Raw genomic sequence first — 19,881 nt, forward strand, 5'->3', positions numbered from 1 at the left:
TAAAGGGTACAGGGAATGTTTCTGTATTATTTCCTACAACTATATGTGAAGAATCTATAATTATCTCAAAATAAAAAAGGTAACTAAAAGAGTAATGTCAGCATCATGACAGAGTGAGTTGTTCCCTTTGTCTCTCTCCTCTTACAACTAAATGGACATCCATTAACCAACAGAAGATTCCCTATATAGCACAACAGGATGCGTGAGAGAGCCATGCAGTTCTACATCTGAAGATGGGTGAACTGGACCCCAGGAAGCAGTGGAATTAGGAGAGCAGCCCCCGCCCCACCCAGTGACAGCGATCCAGGATGTGGATACTCACGTAGCAGCCAGTGCAACTCAGTGGAGGCAGGGGCAGCCTGGCCGGTGTGCAAACACTTTCGGAGTGGTGGTAGCCCAGCCCTCGGGAGCACCCACCATGCTGTGGTGGTCCTGCCTGCGCAAATGCTCCCTGACAACTGGTGGCTCAGTGAGTGCGAAGGTACCCCGCTGAGTGGCTGCAGCTCAGCCCATGCCAACACAGAGCGGCCAACGGACACAGATATGAGCAGATGGGTGGAAACAGAAAGGACAGCCCCTATGCTCCCCACCCAATGGCAGCAGGGGGAATCTGTGACCAGAAGCAACAGGAACCAGAGAAGAACTGGTGACCCAGCCCCCGGTGGCAGCAACCTCGACACCAGCTCCACCAGCAGCAGGAGCTGTATACAAGTCCCTGGGTCCCCAGGTCCCCACCAGCAACAGTGACACTCCTGAACCCAGCATGCCTGGCAGCACTGCAACCAGCACCCCAAGAGAACCCAGGAACAGCAGCACAGGTGGTACACAGGATAGCAGCATCAGAGCCCACAGAGAGCCAGTGGAGAAACACGAGACCCAAGTGACCAGAACCAAAGTAAACAAAGCAGTACCCAAATAAGAAAAGGTAATTACTGCCACAAATGTGCCAGCAGAGGATCAATTCCTCAAACACCATGAAGAACTACAGTAACACTGCACAACAGAAGGAAAATGAAAATTCTCCAGAAACCAAACCTGAAGTCACAGAAGACTACAATCTAACTGAGAGAGAATTCAAAATGTTGTCATAAAGAAACTCAATGAGTTACAAGAAAACTCAGAAAGAAAGTTCAATGAGCTCAGGAATAAAATTAATGAACAGAAGGAATACCTCACCAAAGAAACTGCAGTTCTAAAAATAAAAAAAAATACCAAGGTGACGTCAGCGTCATGGCGGAATGAGCTTTCCTGTAAACTCTCCCCCCCATAAGATACAACAAAAGGAATAGTCACAGACCAACAACGGAATACTAGACAGTAAAAAGCAAGACTGGAAAGATCCACACTGCCGCACATCTGAGAGTGGAACGTGCTGGGCCCCCGGAGGAAGTGGGGAGAGGTAAGGAGAACTCCTCTCCCTCCCCATCAGATCAGCGATCCTAGTCCACGTGGCTCCCAGAGAGGGGGGAGGGGCGGCCCTCTGCGGGGAAACCATAGCTCTTCGGGCCCTCTCAGCCAGTGGGAAACTCCCACACAGAGGACTCAGAACTGCTACAGGGTACCATGTGAGCACCCCAGAGAGCAGATACCGAGGGGCGAATGAGAAGACCCCCACACCAGGGACCCAGCGAGCAAAAGAGAGAGCCCCCCCCACCCCCCCGCAAAACGGACCCTGCAGCTCAGCCAACCAGACCAGACCAAGCGACTGGCGGATGGGCAAACAGCCGCGGCAGAGCGCAGGGGGCTCAGATTACACAGCCCTTTACCCCAACACAGTGGCGGCAGGTGCAAAATGCAACCAGATATTTCCAGGATGAGGAAAAACAAAGCCAATACAGGAACCACAATGCAAAGGTACATGAAATCACCAGACCAGAAGGAAAATGACAAGCACCCAGAAACCAACCCTGAAGACACAGAAATCCATAACCTAAACGACAGAGATTTCAAAATAGCTATCATAAAAACACTCAACGAAATACGAGACAACACAGATAAACAATTCAATGAGATTAGGAGTTTCTTCACAAAAGAGATTGAAATCATAAAGAAAAACCAATCAGTGCTGATGGAGATGAAGAACACAATGGAGGAGATAAAGGAGAATCTGGAATCTTTAAAGAACAGAGCTGACAACATGGAGGAAAGAATTAGCATTATAGAGGATAGGAATACAGATATGCTCCAGATGGAAGACGAGAGATAATTAAGACTAAAAAGAAATGAAGAAAGTCTCCGAGAAATATCTGACTCTATTAGGAAATGTAACATAAGAATTATAGGTATTCCTGAGGGAGAAGAGAGGGAAAGAGGAACAGAGAGCCTATTCAAGGAAATAATAGCTGAGAATTTCCCAAATCTGGGGAAGGAACAGGAAATAACAGTAAGCGAAGCTAACAGATCACCTAAATACGTCAACAGGCAAAGGCCCACTCCACAACATCTAGTGGTAAGGCTGGCCAAAGTCAATGACAAAGAAACAATATTAAGGGCAGCTGGACAAAAACAAAAAATAACGTACAAAGGAACTCCAATCAGGCTCTCAGTGGATTTCTCAACAGAAACTTTACAGGCTAGGAGAGACTGGAATGATATATTCAAAATACTGAAAGACAAAAACTTTCAGCCAAGAATACTCTATCCAGCAAAAATATCCTTGAAATATGATGTAGAAATAGTAACTTTCCCAGATAAACAAAAGCTAAGGGAGTTCATGGCCATGAGACCCCCACTACAAGAAATACTCAAGAAGGCCCTCAGGCCTGTAAAAAAGAGAAAGGGAATACAAAGCTTGGAGCAAGGAGAAAAATAGGTGGCCAAACTCAGAAAAATAGCAGATCTTTACCGGAATAGGTTAGCAACCACTTAAATACCAAAATCAAAGATCAAAGGAAGGAATTCACCAAAAATAAATTTAACCTCATCATTGTAAACACATACACACAACACAAGATGGAATAAGGTATAAGAAGAACGACTTAGAAGGGGAAGAGGAAAGTGATTGAATTGACTTAGTAAAGGAAACAGGAGGCCATCAGATAATGGACTATCTCATTCACAAGATTTTTTACACAAATCTCAAGGTAACCACTAAACAAATAATCAAAACAAAATCACATACGATAAACAAAGGGAAAACTAGAAGAGTCATAAGACAGAACAACCAAACTGAATTGGCAGTCCAAAACAAATGGGACAAGAAACAAAGGAAATGCAAAAGAACCGGAAAATAAGTGACAAAACAGCAACATTAATCCCTCATTTATCAATAATTACCCTAAATGTAAATGGATTGAACTCTCCAATCAAAAGATACAGAGTGGCAGGATGGATTAAAAAGCAAGACCCAACAATATGCTGCCTCCAGGAAATACATCTCAGCTCTAAAGACAGGCACAGGCTCAGAGTGAAAGGATGGAAGACAATACTCCAAGCTAATGGCAAACAAAAGAAAGCAGGTGTTGTCATACTCATATCAGACAAAGCAGACTTCAAGATAAAACAGGTTAAGAGAGACAAAGAAGGGAAATATATAATGATAAAAGGGAGACTCCACCAAGAAGACATATCACTTATAAATATATATGCACCCAACATAGGAGCACCAAGGTACATAAAGCAACTCTTACAAACCTAAAAGGAGACATTAACAACAACACAATAATAGTAGGGGATCTTAATACCCCACTTACATCAATGGATAGATCATCCAGACAAAAAGTCAATAAAGAAATAATAGACTTAAATGAAAAACTGGACAAGATGGACCTAGTAGACATACACAGAGCAATCCATCCAAAAAGAGCTGACTACACATTCTTCTCAAACGCGCATGGAACATTCTCAAGGATAGACCATATGTTGGGAAACAAAGCAAGCCTCAATAAATTTAAGAAGATTGAAATCATAACAAGCATCTTTTCAGACCATAATGCTATGAAACTGGAAATGAACCACAAAAAAAAAAACTGGGAAAGTCACAAAAATGTGGGGATTAAACAACATGCTACTGAACAACCAATGGATCATTGATGAAATTAAAGGAGAAATCACAAACTATCTGGAAATAAACAAAAATGAAAATATGCCATACCAAACCATATGGGATGCAGCAAAAGCGGACCTGAGAGGGAAACTCATAGCGATACAAGTCCACCTTAACAAACAAGAAAAAGCCCAAATAGGCAACCTTAAATTACACCTAACAGAACTAGAAAAAGAAGAACAAACAAATCCCAAAGTCAGCAGAAGGAGAGAAATAATAAAAATCAGAGCAGAAATAAATGAAATTGAGACCAAAAAAACAGTAGAAAGGATTAATGAAACAAAGAGTTGGTTCTTTGAGAAGATAAACAAAATTGACAAACCTTAGTCAGGCTTACTAAGAAAAAAGAAAGGATCAAGTAAATAAAATCAGAAATGAAAGAGGAGAAATTACAACAGATACCATGGAAATACAGAGGATTATAAGAGAATACTATGAGAAATTATATGCCAACAAATTGGACAATCTAGAAGAAACTGATAAATTCTTAGACTCATACAACCTCCCAAAACTGAACCAAGAAGAAATGGAGAATCTGAATAGACCAATCACAAGTAAAGAGACTGAAATAGTAATCAAAAACCTCACAAAAAATAAAAGTCCAGGACCAGATGGCTTTTCCAGTGAATTTTACCAAACATTCAAAGAAGATTTAATACCCATCCTTCTCAAACTATTCCAAAAAATAGAGGAAGATGGAACACTTCCTAAATCATTCTACGAGGCGAACATCACCTTGATACCAAAGCCAGACAAAGACAATACAAAGAAGGAAAATTACAGGCCAATATCGCTGATGAACATAGATGCAAAAATCCTCAACAAAATAGTGGCAAACCAAATACACCAATACATTAAAAAGATCATACACCATGATCACGTGGGATTTATACCAGGGACGCAGGGATGGTTCAACATCCGCAAATCAACATCATACATCACATCAACAAAACAAAGAATAAAAACCACATGGTCATCTCAACAGACGCAGAGAAGGCATTTGACAAGACACAACATCCATTTACGATAAAAACTCTCAACAAAATGGGAATAGAAGGAAAGCACCTCAACATAATAAAGGCTATTTATGACAGACCCACAGCCAACATCATACTCAACAGGGAAAGACTGAAAGCCATTCCTCTGAGAACAGGAACGAGGCAGGGCTGCCCACTCTCACCACTCCTGTTCAACATAGTACTGTAGGTTTTGGCCAGAGCAATTAGGCAAGAAAAAGGAATAAAAGGAATCCAAATAGGTAACAAAGAAGTGAAACTCTCACTATTTGCAGATGACATGATTTTATATATAGAAAACCCTAAAGAATCTGTTGGAAAACTATTAGAAATAATCAACAACGACAGCAAAGTTGCAGAGTACAAGATCAATCTACAAAAATCAGTTGCATCTCTGTATGCTAATAACAAAGTAACAGAAAGAGAGCTCAAAAAGATAATACCATTTACAATTGCATCAAAAAGAATAAAATACCTAGGAATAAATCTTACCAAGGAGGTGAAAGACCTATACAATGAGAACTACAAGACATTATTGAAAGAAATCCATGATGACATAAAGAAATGGAAAGATATCCCATGTACGTGGATTGGAAGAATAAACATAGTTAAAATGTCTATATTACCTAAAGCAATCTACAGATTCAATGCAATCCCAATCAGAAACCCAATGACATTCCTCACGGAAATAGAAAAAAGAATACTAAAATTCATATGGGGCAACAAAAGACACCGAATAGCTAAAGAAATCCTAAGAAAAAAGAACAAAGCAGGAGGTATCACAATCCCTGACTTCAAAACATACTACAAAGCAATAGTAATCAAAACAGCATGGTACTGGTACAAAAACAGACCAATGGAACAGACTTGAAAGCCCAGAAATAAAAGCACACACATATACAGACAGCTAATTTTCGACAAAGGAGCTAAGAACATACAATGGAGAAAGTAAAGTCTCTTCAATAAATGGTGCTGGGAAAACTGGACAGCCACATGCAAAAGAAGGAAAGTAGACCATCTGCTATCGCCATTCACAAAAATTAACTCAAAATGGATCAAAGACCTGAAGGTGAGACCCGAAACTATAAAACTCCTAGAAGAAAATATAGGCAACACACTATCTGACATTGGTAATAAAGGAATCTTTTCGGATGACATGCCCATCCAGACTAGGGAAACTAAAGAAAAAACAAACAAGCGGGACTTCATCAGATTAAAGAGCTTCTATAAGACAAACAAAACCAGAATCAAGATGAACAGACAACCCACCAGCTGGGAGAGAATATTTGCAAAACATACATCTAACAAGGGGTTGATCTCCATAATATATAAAGAACTCACACAACTGAACAACAAAAAAACAAACAACCTGATCGAAAAATGGGCAGAGGAAATGAACAGACACTTCTCCAAAGAAGATATACAGACGGCCAGTAGGCACATGAAAAGATGTTCAACATCATTAATCATCAGGGAAATGCAAATCAAAACAACACTAAGATATCACCTCACGCCCGTTAGAATGGCTATAATCACCAAGACAAAAAACAACAAATGTTGGAGAGGATGTGGAGAAACAGGAACCCTCATACACAGCTGGTGGGAATGCAAACTGGTGCAGCCTCTGGAAAACGGTATGGAGATTCCTCAAGAATTAAAAATAGAGATGCTATATGATCCAGCCATCCCACTACTGGGAATCTATCCAACAAACCTGAAATCAACAATCCAAAGAGGCTTATGCACCCCTATGTTCACTGCAGCATTATTCACTATAGCCAAGAAGTGGAAGCAACCTAAGTGTCCCTCGACCGACAATTGGATCAAGAAAATGTGGTATATATATACAATGGAATACTACCCAACCATAAAAAAAGACAAAATAGTCCCATTTGTAACAACATAGATGGGCCTGGAGGGTATTATGTTAAGTGAAGTAAGCCAGAAAGAGAAAGACAAACACTGTATGATCTCACTCATATGTGGAATATAAACCAACACATGGACAGAGAAAACTGTATTGTGGTTACCAGGGACAATGGGGGTGGGGGTGGGCACAAGGGGTGAAGGGAGACATAAATATGGTGATGGACAAACAAAAATGTACAACCCAAAACTTCACAATGTTAAAAACTATTAAAACATCAATAAAAAGAAAAAAAAATACCAAACAGAAATTCTGGATATGAAGAATACAATTAATGAGACAAAAAATAATGTAGAAAGCATAAAAAATACAGTAGACCTTCTAGAGCAGAGAATTAGTGACCTTGAAGACAGAAACCTAGAAATGCTTCAGGTGGAGGAGAGGGAACTAAGATTTTAAAAAAATGAAGAAATTCGTCAAGAAATATCTGACTCAGTTAGGAAAAGTAACATAAGGATGATAGGGATCTCAGAGGGGGAAAAATGACAGAAAGGAGCAGAGAGCTTGTTCAAAGAAATAATAGCTGATAACTTCCGAAACCTGGGGAAGGAACTGGATATACAAGTATACAAAGCCAAGAGAACTCCTAATTACATCAATGCAAAAAGAGGAGGATTGGCAACGGATGTTGGCTCAGGGCTAATCTTCCTCACAAAACAAAAAAAAGAAAGAAAGAAATGAAAGAGGAGAAATTGCAACAGATACCACAGGAATACAATAATTATAAGAGAATACTATGAGAAGCCATATGCCAACAAATTGGGTAACCTAGAAGAAATGGATAAATTCTTAGAATCATGCAACCTCCCAAAACTGAATCAAGAGGAAATAGAGAACCTGAATAGATCAATCACAAGTAAAGAGATTGAAACAGTAATCAAAAACCTCCCTAAAACCAAAAATCCAGAATAAGATGGCTTCTCTGGAGAATTTTAGCAAACATTCAGAGAAGATTTAATACCTATCCTTCTCAAACTCTTCTGAAATACTGAAGAAGATGGGATGCTGCCTAACTCATTCTACAAGGCCAACATTGCCCTGATACCAAAACCAAACAAGGACAACACGAAAAGGGAAAATTACAGGCTAATATCACTGACGAACATAGATACAAAAATCCTCAACAAAATATTAGCAAATCAAATACAACAGTACTGGGGCTGGCATAGTGCCGTAGTGGTTAAGTTCACATGCTCCACTTTGGCAGCCAGGGGTTCACAGGTTCAAATCCTGGGCATGGACCTACACACCGCTCATCAAGCCATGTGTGGCGGCATCCCACATACCAAATGGAGGAAGATGGGCACAGATGTTAGTTCAGAGCCAATCTTCCTCACCAAAACAAAACAAAACAAATACAACAATACATTAAAAGGATCACACACCATGATCAAGTGGGATTTCTTCCAGAGATGCAGGGATGGTTCAAAATGCGCAAATCAATGAATGTGATACACCACATGAACAAAATGAGGAATAAAACCACAGGATCATCTCAATAGATGCAGAGAAGCATTTGACAAGATCGAACATCCATTTATGATAAAAACCCTCAATAAAATAGGTATAGAAGGAAAACACCTCAACATAACAAAGGCCATATATGACAAACCAACAGCCAACATCATACTTAACCGTGAAAAACTGAAAGCCATTCCTCTGAGAACAGGAACAAGACGAGGATGCCCACTCTCACCCCTCTTGTTCAACATAGTACTGGAAGTTTTGGCCAGAGCAATTATGCAAGAAAAAGAAATAAAAGGGATTCAAATTGGAAAGGAAGAAGTAAAACTCTCACTGTTTGTGGATGACATGATTCTATACATAGAAAACCCTAAGGAATCCACCAGGAAACTATTAGAAATAATCAACAACTACAGCAAAGTTGAAGGGTACAAAACCAACATACAAAAATCAGTTGCATGTCTATACACTAATAACCAACTAGCAGAAAGAGGAGTCAAGAATACAATCCCATTTACAATTGCAACAAAAAGAATAAAATACCTAGGAATAAATTTAACCAAGGAAGTGAAAGACCTATACAATGAAAACTATAAGACATTATTGAACAAAATCAAAGAAGACATAAAGAAATGGAAAGATATTCATGGTTATGGATTGGAAGAATAAACATAGTTAAAATGTCCACATTACCTAAAGCAATCTACAGATTCAATGCAATCCCAATCAGAATCCCAATGACATTCTTCATGGAAATACAACAAAGAATCCTAAAATTTACATGGAATAAGAAAAGATCCCAAATAGCCAAAACAAACCTGAGAAATAAGAACAAAGCTGGATGCATCACAATTCCTAACTTCAAAATATACTACAAAGCTATAGTAATCAAAACAGCATGGTACTGGCACAAAAACAGACACACAGATCAATGGAATAGAATCGAAAGCCCAGAAATAAAACCACACATCTATGAACAGCTATTCTGTGACAAAGGAGCCAAAAACATACAATGGAGAAAGGAAAGTCTCTTCAATAAATGGTATTGGGAAAACTGGACAGCCATGTACAAAAGAATGAACGTAGACCATTATCTTACACCATACACAAAAATTAACTCAAAATAGATTAAAGACTTGAATGCAAGACCTGAAACCATAAAAGCCCTAGAAGAAAATATAGGCAATACACTCTTTGATATTGGTCTTAGCAGTATCTTTTCAAATACTATGTCTACTCAGGCAAGGGAAACAAAAGAAAAAAAAACAAATGGTACTACATCAAACTAAAAAACTTCTGCAAGGCCAAGGAAACCATGAACAAAACAAAAAGACAACCCATCAACTGGGAGAAAATATTTACAAATCATATATCTGACAAGGGGTTAATTTCCAAAATATATAAAGAACTCATATAACTCAACAAAAAAAAACAAGCAACCCGGTCAAAAAATGAGCAGAGGATACAAACAGACATTTTTCCAAAGAAGATATACAGATGCCCAACAGGCACATGAAAAGATGTTCAACAACACTAATTATCAGGGAAATGCAAATCAAGACTACAATGAGATATCACCTTACACCTGTTAGAATGGCTATAATTACCAAAACAAAAAACAACAAATGTTAGAGAGGATGCAGAGAAAAGGGACCCCTCATACACTGTTGGTGGGAATGCAAACTGGTGCAGCCACTATGGAAAACAGTATGGAGATTTCTCAAAAAATTAAAAATAGAAAAACCATATGATCCAGCTACCCCACTACTGAGTATTTATCCAAAGAACATGAAATCAACAATTCAAAGAGATTTATGTACCCCTATGTTCACGCAGCATTATTCACAATAGCCAAGACATGGAAGCAACCCAAGTGCCCATCAATGGATGAATGGATAAAGAAGATGTGGTATATATATGCAACAGAATACTACTCAGCCATAAAAAAAAGACAAAATCGTGCTATTTGCAACAACATGGACCTTGGTCCAACATGGACCTTGAGGGTATTATACTAAGTGAAATAAGCCAGACAAAGACAACAACGTGGAAGATAAACAAACACATGGATAAAGAGAACAGACTAGTGGTTACCACTGGGGAAGGTGGCAGGGTGGGGTGCGCAAAAGGGGTAAAGGGCCACATATGTATGGTGATGGATAACAACTAGACTGTTGATGGTGAACATATGCAGTCTATACAGAAACTGTTACATAACAATGTACACTTGAAATTTACACAATGTTATAAGCCAACATGACCTCAATAAGATAATTTTAAAAAAACTAATCAGACAAACTGATGGACTACTTGGGGAAAAAAGTTTAATTAAAAAAATAAAATAAAATTCTTAAAAAAGAAAGATTCTGGGCCGGCTCTGTGGCTTAGCGGTTAAGTGCGCGCGCTCTGATGCTGGCGGCCCGGGTTCGGATCCCGGGAGCGCCCGGAGGCACCACTTCTCCGTCCAACGCGAGGCCGAGTCCCGCGTACAGCAACTAGAAGGATGTGAACCTATGACATACAACTATCTACTGGGGCTTTGGGGGAAAAAGCTGAATAAATAAAATCTTAAAAAAAAAAAAAAAAAAAGAAAGATTCTTTACCTGCTAATCCTGCAATACCTGGTCTGTGCTCATCTATTGCTATGTCCTCACTTCTACTTGTCAGTCAAATCAAATTCCTTCTTTGCTCTTGAATTACTTGATTCTTATTTTATCCAGCTAATACCACTCAAATGAAATTACTCTTGCTAAAAGTCAATGATAATCTTCCAACTGCAAAACAAAACTGAAACTTGCTAGTATTTTGATTTACCTAGCCTCTAAGTATTCGACACTGATGACTAGTTTACTCCCCTCTTCCATGAAACTCTCCTACCTCTGCTTCCCTGACAACACCCTCTGCTGGTTCTCCTTCTGCCTCTTGAGCTGCTCCTTTTGGGGGGTGGGGGGGAAGGATGGTTCCTCTCTTTCTCTTTTTTTTTTGTCCTGATTCACTCCCAAACGCCTGTATCCAGGATACCAACGCTCTTCATGTCTTATATATGCTCCCTGAGCACTCTGATTATCAGCCATTCTATACCTACATGTTGAAGTGCAAGCATTCTTTATCAACATGTAACTACATAAACTGTTTCTAGAGCAATGTCAATTTCCTATAGGAAAGTCAAATAGAACATATTTCAGACTGGACTACCTCCTCCTATTCCCACTCACCAAAAAAAAAAAAAAAAAAAAATCTGTTTTCCTATTCCTATTGTTTCATCATTCTCACAACTATCCCAGCCAGAAACCTGAGAGGTATCCTAGACTCTTCCTTTCTTTTTTTTTTTTTTTTGGAGGGAAAGATTCACCCTGAGCTAACATCTACTGCCAATATTCCTCTTTTTTTTTTTTTTCTTTCCTCCCTAAAGCCCCAGTGCGTGGTTGTATATCCTAGTTGTAACTCCTTCTAGTTCTTCTATGTGAGCCACCACCACAGCATGGCAACTGACAGACAGGTGGTATGGTTCCATGATGGGGAAATGAACCCAGCTCACTGAAGCGGTGAGAACACTGAACTTTAACCACTAGGCCATCAGGGCTGGCTCTAGACTCTTCCTTTCTTAACCTCAATATCTAAAAAGTTTCTAAGTCTTTTCAATTCATCTGAGTATTTCTGAACTTTGTCCCTCTTCTCTCTGTCTTCTGTTAGTCAGACTCGGACCATCTCTTATTTGGCCTATTTCCTGGCCCGGCCCCCTTCTATTCTTCATACTGTGTATAGGGAAATTTCAGTAAAATACAAATTTGATAATATGACCATATGCTTAAGTTTCTTCCATGGCTCTACAATGCTTTCATGAAAAAGTTTAGATTTCTTAGCCTAATACGTATGACCTTTAAACCTCGACCTACTTTCCACATTCATCTTCTATAGCTTACCCTTCTCTGCCACTCTCTAGCCTCACTGAGCCATCTGAAGTTTCCTAAACATGCCACATTGTTCACTTTTCCTGGAATACAGGCTTCCTATTTGATTGGCTTATACTGACCCTCATCACTGAGCTCTAGCATCCTCTCCTCTGAGAAGCCTTGCTAAACCTGTCTCCTAAACCTCACCATAGTGGCCTTCCATATTTACTAAGTAGACTTGACAGTATCAATATCATCGATTTCCTTTTTTAATCTCTTCTAGCACACCAAGTATACCCGGTCCTGGAAAGCTAGGACCATGTCTTATTTTATCTCTGTATCCTTGATGGCTAATAAGAATGAAAAGTTGAATATGCTGAATAACTGTTTATTAAATTGAAGTGTAGTCAACAATTTATTCATGTTCTTTCAAATAAATGGAAGCACTTCTCTAATTCTCACAGTGTTTCCTTTGAATCAAAACCCATCTTGACTCACAATTTTTAGGAAACATGCTCCAACAATTATACAAATTCCCTAATATGACCCACACTAATTCCTCTGTCCCAATAAGACCATGATAATAACTTTACTTACCTAAGCATATTTATGATAGTTCTTTCTGGTTCCTCATATTAGAATGTAAACTTATGAAGGGCAGGGAATTCTGTAATTCATAAGGATTTAGGACACAGTTATATGTCTCTAGCAACTTTATAAATACTAGCTAAGTCTTTAAAATTAACATAAAAGAAGACTACCCGAGGGGCCGGCCCTGTAGCTTAGCGGTTAAGAGTGTGCACTCCGCTACTGGTGGCCCGGGTTCGGATCCAGGTGTGCACTGATGTACCGCTTCTCTGGCAGTGCTGTGGCAGCGTCCCACATACAGCAACTAGAGGGATGTGCAACTCTGACATACAACTACCTACTGGGGCTTTGGGGAGAAAAGGGGAAAAAAAAGGGAGGAGGATTGGCAATAGATGTTAGCTCAGGGCCGGTCTTCCTCAGCAAAAAGAGGAGGATTGGCATGATGTTAGCGCAGGGCTGATCTTCCTCACAAAAAAAAAAAAAAGACGACGACTACCCAAGAAAAATAACTGGATTAGTTACTAGAGATCAAATTAGGCTAATAAAAGGAAATACTGCAAATGTATCATCTTTTAAAATAATATATTGCATCTCACTCTGATAACTTCCATACTAACCTTTGCCTTGTTGAACACTCTCCTTCTTCCTTGGCTACCCATCCAACATCAGCAAAAGACACCACTGCATCCTCTCCTGCGTGGCTGGGGCTCCATTCTGTTGGAGGGCTGGTAAGCTATAAATTACAAATAGAGAAAGTCTTCATCTGGCACCAAAATGTTAGAAGAAAACTTTTAATCACCTAAGGAAAATCATCAACTCTGGTGTTACAAACACATGGGCAGTTTCTAACATTTCCATTGAAAGTCCCCTCGAAAGGGACCATTACTTATGTCATACTGTTACCTAATAGTGTATAACAATCCCTGAATTATAATTTAACGACTCAATTTTTATTTTACAGGTCGAGATTGATCAAAAAAAAAACTCTGCCCATCCTAAAATATTAAGAAAATTTTAGAATTTAAGCATTAGAAATCAATTTTTTCTAAAGAGATTTAGTAAAAAAAAAAAAAAAAGTATAAGAACAAGAACAAGCAAGTGACCAATCTGTGCTAAATGTGAATATTTTTAAACGGATATTATATACACATGCTATACAACATTGAAAATACATTTTTAAAAAAATCCTTAAATCTCTTGGGGCTGGCTCAGTAGTGCAAGCAGTTAAGAGCACGCGCTCCACTGCGGCAGCCCAGGATTCACAGGTTCAGATCCCGGGCACACACCACCGCACTGCTTGTCAAGTCATGCTGTGGTGGTGTCCCATATAAAGTAGAGGAAGATGGGCATGGATGTTAGCCCAGGGCCAATCTTCCTCAGCAAAAAAAAGAAAAAAGAGGAGGATTGGCATCAGATGTCAGCTCAGGGCTGATCTCCCTCACGAAAAAAAAAATCCTTAAATCTCTTGATTTTAAAATAAAAGTATTAACCATATTAAAGAACAAAAAACACAAACAGCAATAGAACAGAATTCTCTAGCTAACCTTAAACACATATATGAAGCAACAGAATATTCTGAAATAAATACAACAAAGAAAAAGCATCCAAGTTCTGAAATTTACCTTTAAAAAAATGTAAACAATTAAATTAAAGTTTTGTTATAAGTATAATGCCTCAGAAGCCAGATGGCCAATAAACAATAATCTACAAATAAAGTTATCATGAGCCAGCCCTGATGGCCTAGTGATTAAAGTTCGGCGTGCTCTGCTTCAGTGGCCTGGGTTCCGTTCTGGGCATGGAACCGTACCACTCGTCTGTCAGTTGCCATGCTGTGGTGGTGGCTCATACAGGAGAATTAGAAGTACTTACAACTGGAATATACAACTATGTACTGGGGCTTTGAGGAGGGAAAGAAAAAAAAGAGAGGAAGACTGGCAATAGATGTTAGCTCAGGGCGAATCTTGCCCAGCAAAAAAAAAAATTAATTAAATAAATAAATAAAAATAAAGTTATCAGATAAGTATAATACTTCCTAAAAGTTGAAGTGAAGTTTAAACAAAAAAGAAAATGCAGACTTTTTAGCTAAAGAAAAAATTTTAAAAGGCCAAAGAGATTTACTTATTAACATACTTGTCAGAAAGGTTCCACTGTAACCCATGCTTTGTTTGGACCTTCTTAATACCATCACTGCCAGATCAAGCTTTTGGAAGCTACACTTTTATAACGCTTCTCCCTCAAATGTAAAATATACCATGCAAACATATAACACTAATATAGTTAAAAAACTTAAATATCTTTAATATTATGAATAAAGTTTTAAACATATCGGCTACTGGTATGTGTACCCATTCTGATATCATAATTACCTAACATCATCAACTTATTAAACAAGCATTGGCAAACTGACATTTTAACAATAACATACTAAGAACATCAAATATTTACTGTGCCTTAAATTATGGCTTTCAGGGAGTATGGGGGTAGCGGCAAGACAGAAAACAAGTGGTATTCGAAGAGCAGAGATTTAAGAACCTAACCCTGGGCAAAAACAAAAACAAACTAATAATGGAATTAACAGGAAAAGGCTTTCAAAATACCAATGTTTTAAAGCATTAGGGGAATAACTGTGGTCAGAAGAAAAAAAGTATAAGCTTCAGCAACTACACTGTCAAGGGATATGACCAAAGAAAAATCAAAAAGAAGATTTTTGTACCTTTCCCTCATGTGTTTCAGAAATTTACCCAAATAAGTCAATAAACAAACATAGTAAACAGGTATTTTATACAATGAAACAACAACTGGACTGGGCATCACATCAGATCTCAAGAGCCTGAGAAATCTGGTAATATTCTGTTCCTACCCATTATTGAAAACAGAATGGTCTATTAATGTTCCTATAACATTATAATAAGGGATATTCTAAGGGGGTTATGGAGAGACTCTTGAACAGGAAGGTCCTCAAGCCCTGTGGACCCTCCTAGAAGATATAGTATTTAATGAACTGTTTCGTATAAGTGAGAGATGATAAAAGTAAAACCTGAATGGTGCCTTCCTAAGGTGCTAGCTCATAAAGACCAATCTGATTATAACTCGTTGTTTAGAAAATACAATTTTGTTCCAATACAGTCACTAGTTGGTAAGAAGTTAGGTATAGTTAAGACAAAATCTAGTTTTGACCTCAAGACCTTACTTTCCCATACAAGTTACAAAAATGCTGTTTTCTTCCCAGATGTTTGTTTATAAAAGGAAGCAAAATGATACTTTTCTAAGAAGAACTTTCCAAAAATATAAAAGTTGACCCATTTTATAGCAATTTTTCAGAGTACTTTAGTAATGTAATTGAAGATCAAACAACATTTCTCAATTTTACATCTGAAATACTTCACATATTAAACATGAAATGTTGCTTTTTGCACCAACTTGAAAAAAAAACAAATTATTCCGTGGATTTAGTCTGCAGTCTTACTAAGCATTGACTATACTTAATCACCAAAATAATACCATGTGTATAACATGTGCTCAATGAGATGAAAATGTTGATGATACTGTCAAGAACCAATTCCAGAATTGATAGTATCTGTATCATTCCTAATTGACATCCTGCTCCACAAAACAAAGTAGTTTTAATATTTAAGTCACATATCTACACGACAACAGTGATTTATGCCACTAAAAAAGAAGCCTAACAACGTCTCTGGGGAAACCAGACTTATTCAAAAGACAAAATAAAACTGAAAAAATAGTAATACTGATCTTTTCTTTAAAAGGCCATTTCAGTTGTTGCTGAAATGTGTACCAAGTAACACAAGCATGGAATGGGAAGGACAATTCACTTAGTCAAGTCTCAGTTACAGGGAAGTCAGTGCAGGCAAGGAGACTGACAGTATGGAATTTTTGGAAGTACGATGCAGACGCCACTAACTGACATGCATGGATGACTGACTGATGGGAAGTCTGAAAAAGAAAAGGCCAACTTACTGAAGGTTCCAGCAAGGTCCTGTCCTACCACAGCTATTGTTAGTAGGAAAAAACAAAAAGAAAAAACAGTGAAGGGAATAGAAAATTCTTTTTTTTCAAAATCACGAGCATTATAGAATTTAAATTTAAAATCAGTGCTTACTGATTTGTAAGTATCCAAATACCCTTCAGAAAGTATGAAAAACATTTCACTCGGAGCAAAAATTCAATGGTAGCATTGTATTTTTACTATTTTAAGAAGTTCAATTCAACATTTGATCCAATCTAATTATCCAAAATTCAATTATATTTCAAGAATTTTACTAAAGTAACTTTAGATAATTTAAAATATTCTGATAATGTAAAACTATACCAAGGAAATTGATTACGCATTTAATAAAATGCGTAACAGAAAAATACCAAGGTTGTATAAAAGTTGAAGTACTTACAATGAAATATTAGAAGAGCTAACTTTGTCCTCATGTGACTTTTCATAAAATAAACACACTGGTACTAGGAACTAGGATTCTCTCAGTTTCTTGCCAAAAAGGGTGTAACAGTAAATAGACTCAGTCTATTTTACCACCATTCGTTTACAGCCAAATGCAAAACATACTCTTAAAAGCAACACAGTAAAATAATCTCTAATTTTGCTTACAAATTTAATTATTCCTCTTTTTCTACCAATTCCTACCATAGTAAGAAAAACTAAAAGGAGAAATTCTATATTTTAATATAGTGACATACAGTGACACCAATAAGCTAAGAGGTATACCCGTGGAGAGAATACTAGTCTGAAGGATGGAAAACTCAATTAAATATTCCAGCTGAGACTCAGCCACTAACATTTCTAAGTAAGGTGGTCACTTTTTAAAAACTGAGCATTTATTAACACTTTCTATTCATGACACACCTAGAGTGGGGCAGGGGAAAGAGAGAGGGTTAGGAGGGAAAACGCAAAAGCAAAGGGACCAGAAAGACAAGAGGGAGGGAAATGTGTGTGTATTCTCAAATTAACCTAGGAAAGTAAGTAACAGTATCCCCATGGAGAAACGGGTCTTAAAGAGGCCAATTACCAAGAATAAATAAAACGTCACAAACATTTCTTATTTACGGAGTTAGGCTTCAAATTACTATGCCACAGTATCAAATTTATAAAATACAATACTCATATCTGAATTTAGTTATGCTTAACAGCCATTTTACAGCTAAAAATACCAAGAAACAGACATCACATATAGTATAACATCACATGCTAGCATATTCCAGATTATCAAATAGCAACTAGAAAAGTGTTAAGTTTAACAATTATTTTTAGTATTAATCCAGGTACTTATCTTCAGATGGCTCAGACATCAGAGACCACTATCCCACACTAAGTCTCCCACCTCACTAGTTCCTGACTGACCGGCCTTCTCTTAGCGCCTCAAACAATAACTTCTATCTTGCCTTAGGACTTCTACACACACTGTTCTCCCCACCTACAACACTCCCCCCACCTCTGTCCTTCTCCCCAGCTCTTTGCAGGGCTGGCTCTTTCTAATCCTTAACTGCATTCAACCAAAGAGGCCTTCCTGGACCACCACTGTTATCCTCCTCGCTGCTATACTACTTTTTCCTTCAAGGCATTTAGTACAAACTGAATCATATCCCCACAAGGGTAGTGAGTACGTCTGCTTGGTTCACCACTGACCAACAGCACCCAGCACAATGTACGGATTTCAAGTATATTGATTAAATAAAGATGGGCTGTGAAGGTAGCTGGTTGACTTCTAAATTTAGTCATGGTGTGTGAACTTCTGTGAGAATCTCATTCATTACTTGTTTGGTTACAGAACATTCCCTCCAACCATCAATTCCAACAACCACTCACAGCAATCCAAGAAAATAGCCTGGGGCAGAGTTTCCACAGGGGAAAAGGTGTTCCAGGTTAAATTACCCAGAGGTCTGTCAGTTACAGAGCTGGGCTTCAAACTACCGCAGCACACTGCCAAGTCCCACCCACCCCTTACGTGTAGTACTCAGGGTCACTTTTTCTATTGTTTTTGCCTTAAGTTTTTTTAAGTGTAGTATTTATTAACCCAATTAGCTGCACTTACATTCCACGTTTTTCTTTAACTCATACAACTTAAAATTTATCAAAATGCACCCCAAAGGTGTTTTAGTGATTACTTTCATAATCACCAATAGACAATTATGATACTGCTTTAAAGAAAACTTTCTTTAGCAAAATACTAAAACACAATCTGTGCCCAAAGTCTTCAACCGCAGCTGTATAAAAAGCTCCTGAAGAGGTTTCAAAAGACAAATGTATGAAATTCAGAATCAATAAGCCTTGAATGGGACGTATAGTCTTTAAAAGCTCCATGTTTGTACAAGGAGGATGGGCATATAAAACCACCTTGGAGGATGGGGCCTGAGCATTAATATTTTATTTTTTAAACCTCCTGGTGATTTCAATATGCAACCAGTGTTGAGAACCACTGCAAACCAAAACCTCTGCACCCCACTCCTCCCAATCTCCCAGAGCTCACTGCTTTTGCAAGTTCCTCCATGATCTGAATTTCCTTTTGGTTTCATGAATCTAGAGTAAGAACTAGGGAAAAAAAGAAGGACCTATTCTCCCATTTTGTCTTAATCTGGGTTCCTCCTCCAAGGGGTCACAGTATCCAAACACACAAAATGCTTATGGCCAGAAGTGTGTAGCTGTGACTCAAGGTTGAAATGTACATATGTGAAAGGTATAAAAGGGCCAGAGGAAGCTTATTTTTCTTCAACTAAAGTAAATGTGAAGGGTCTAAAGATCCTGTTTTGAGTGTAAAGTAGCCAACTCATTTCTAGCGCTCACGAAATAAAGTACAGGGAAAGCCAATAAAGTCCACAAGGTTACAGGCAGGTCTTCTTCAAATCACACAGCAAAGAAACACTGAGTGCTTTTATATGCTTTTTTTACATTTATTACCTCATTTTATTCATTGTGCCCATTAACTG

General features: G+C 38.2%; 1 protein-coding gene across 2 annotated transcripts in view; it reads right to left on the reverse strand.

Annotated features, from left to right (window-relative positions):
- Window positions 1-19,881, reverse strand: part of MTFR1 (mitochondrial fission regulator 1) — a 66,702-nt gene that overhangs the window by 21,446 nt on the left and 25,375 nt on the right. For both annotated transcript variants that reach the window (XM_087420510.1, XM_087420509.1), the window contains one exon: window positions 13,551-13,666. In XM_087420510.1, coding sequence (XP_087276636.1) covers window positions 13,551-13,666 — 116 coding nt within the window. The remainder of the gene's footprint in view (window positions 1-13,550; window positions 13,667-19,881) is intronic.

The sequence above is a fragment of the Ceratotherium simum genome, chromosome 31 (genome assembly GCF_057802395.1).
Source record: "Ceratotherium simum simum isolate JZ-2026a chromosome 31, ASM5780239v1, whole genome shotgun sequence".
Classification (NCBI taxonomy): domain Eukaryota; kingdom Metazoa; phylum Chordata; class Mammalia; order Perissodactyla; family Rhinocerotidae; genus Ceratotherium; species Ceratotherium simum.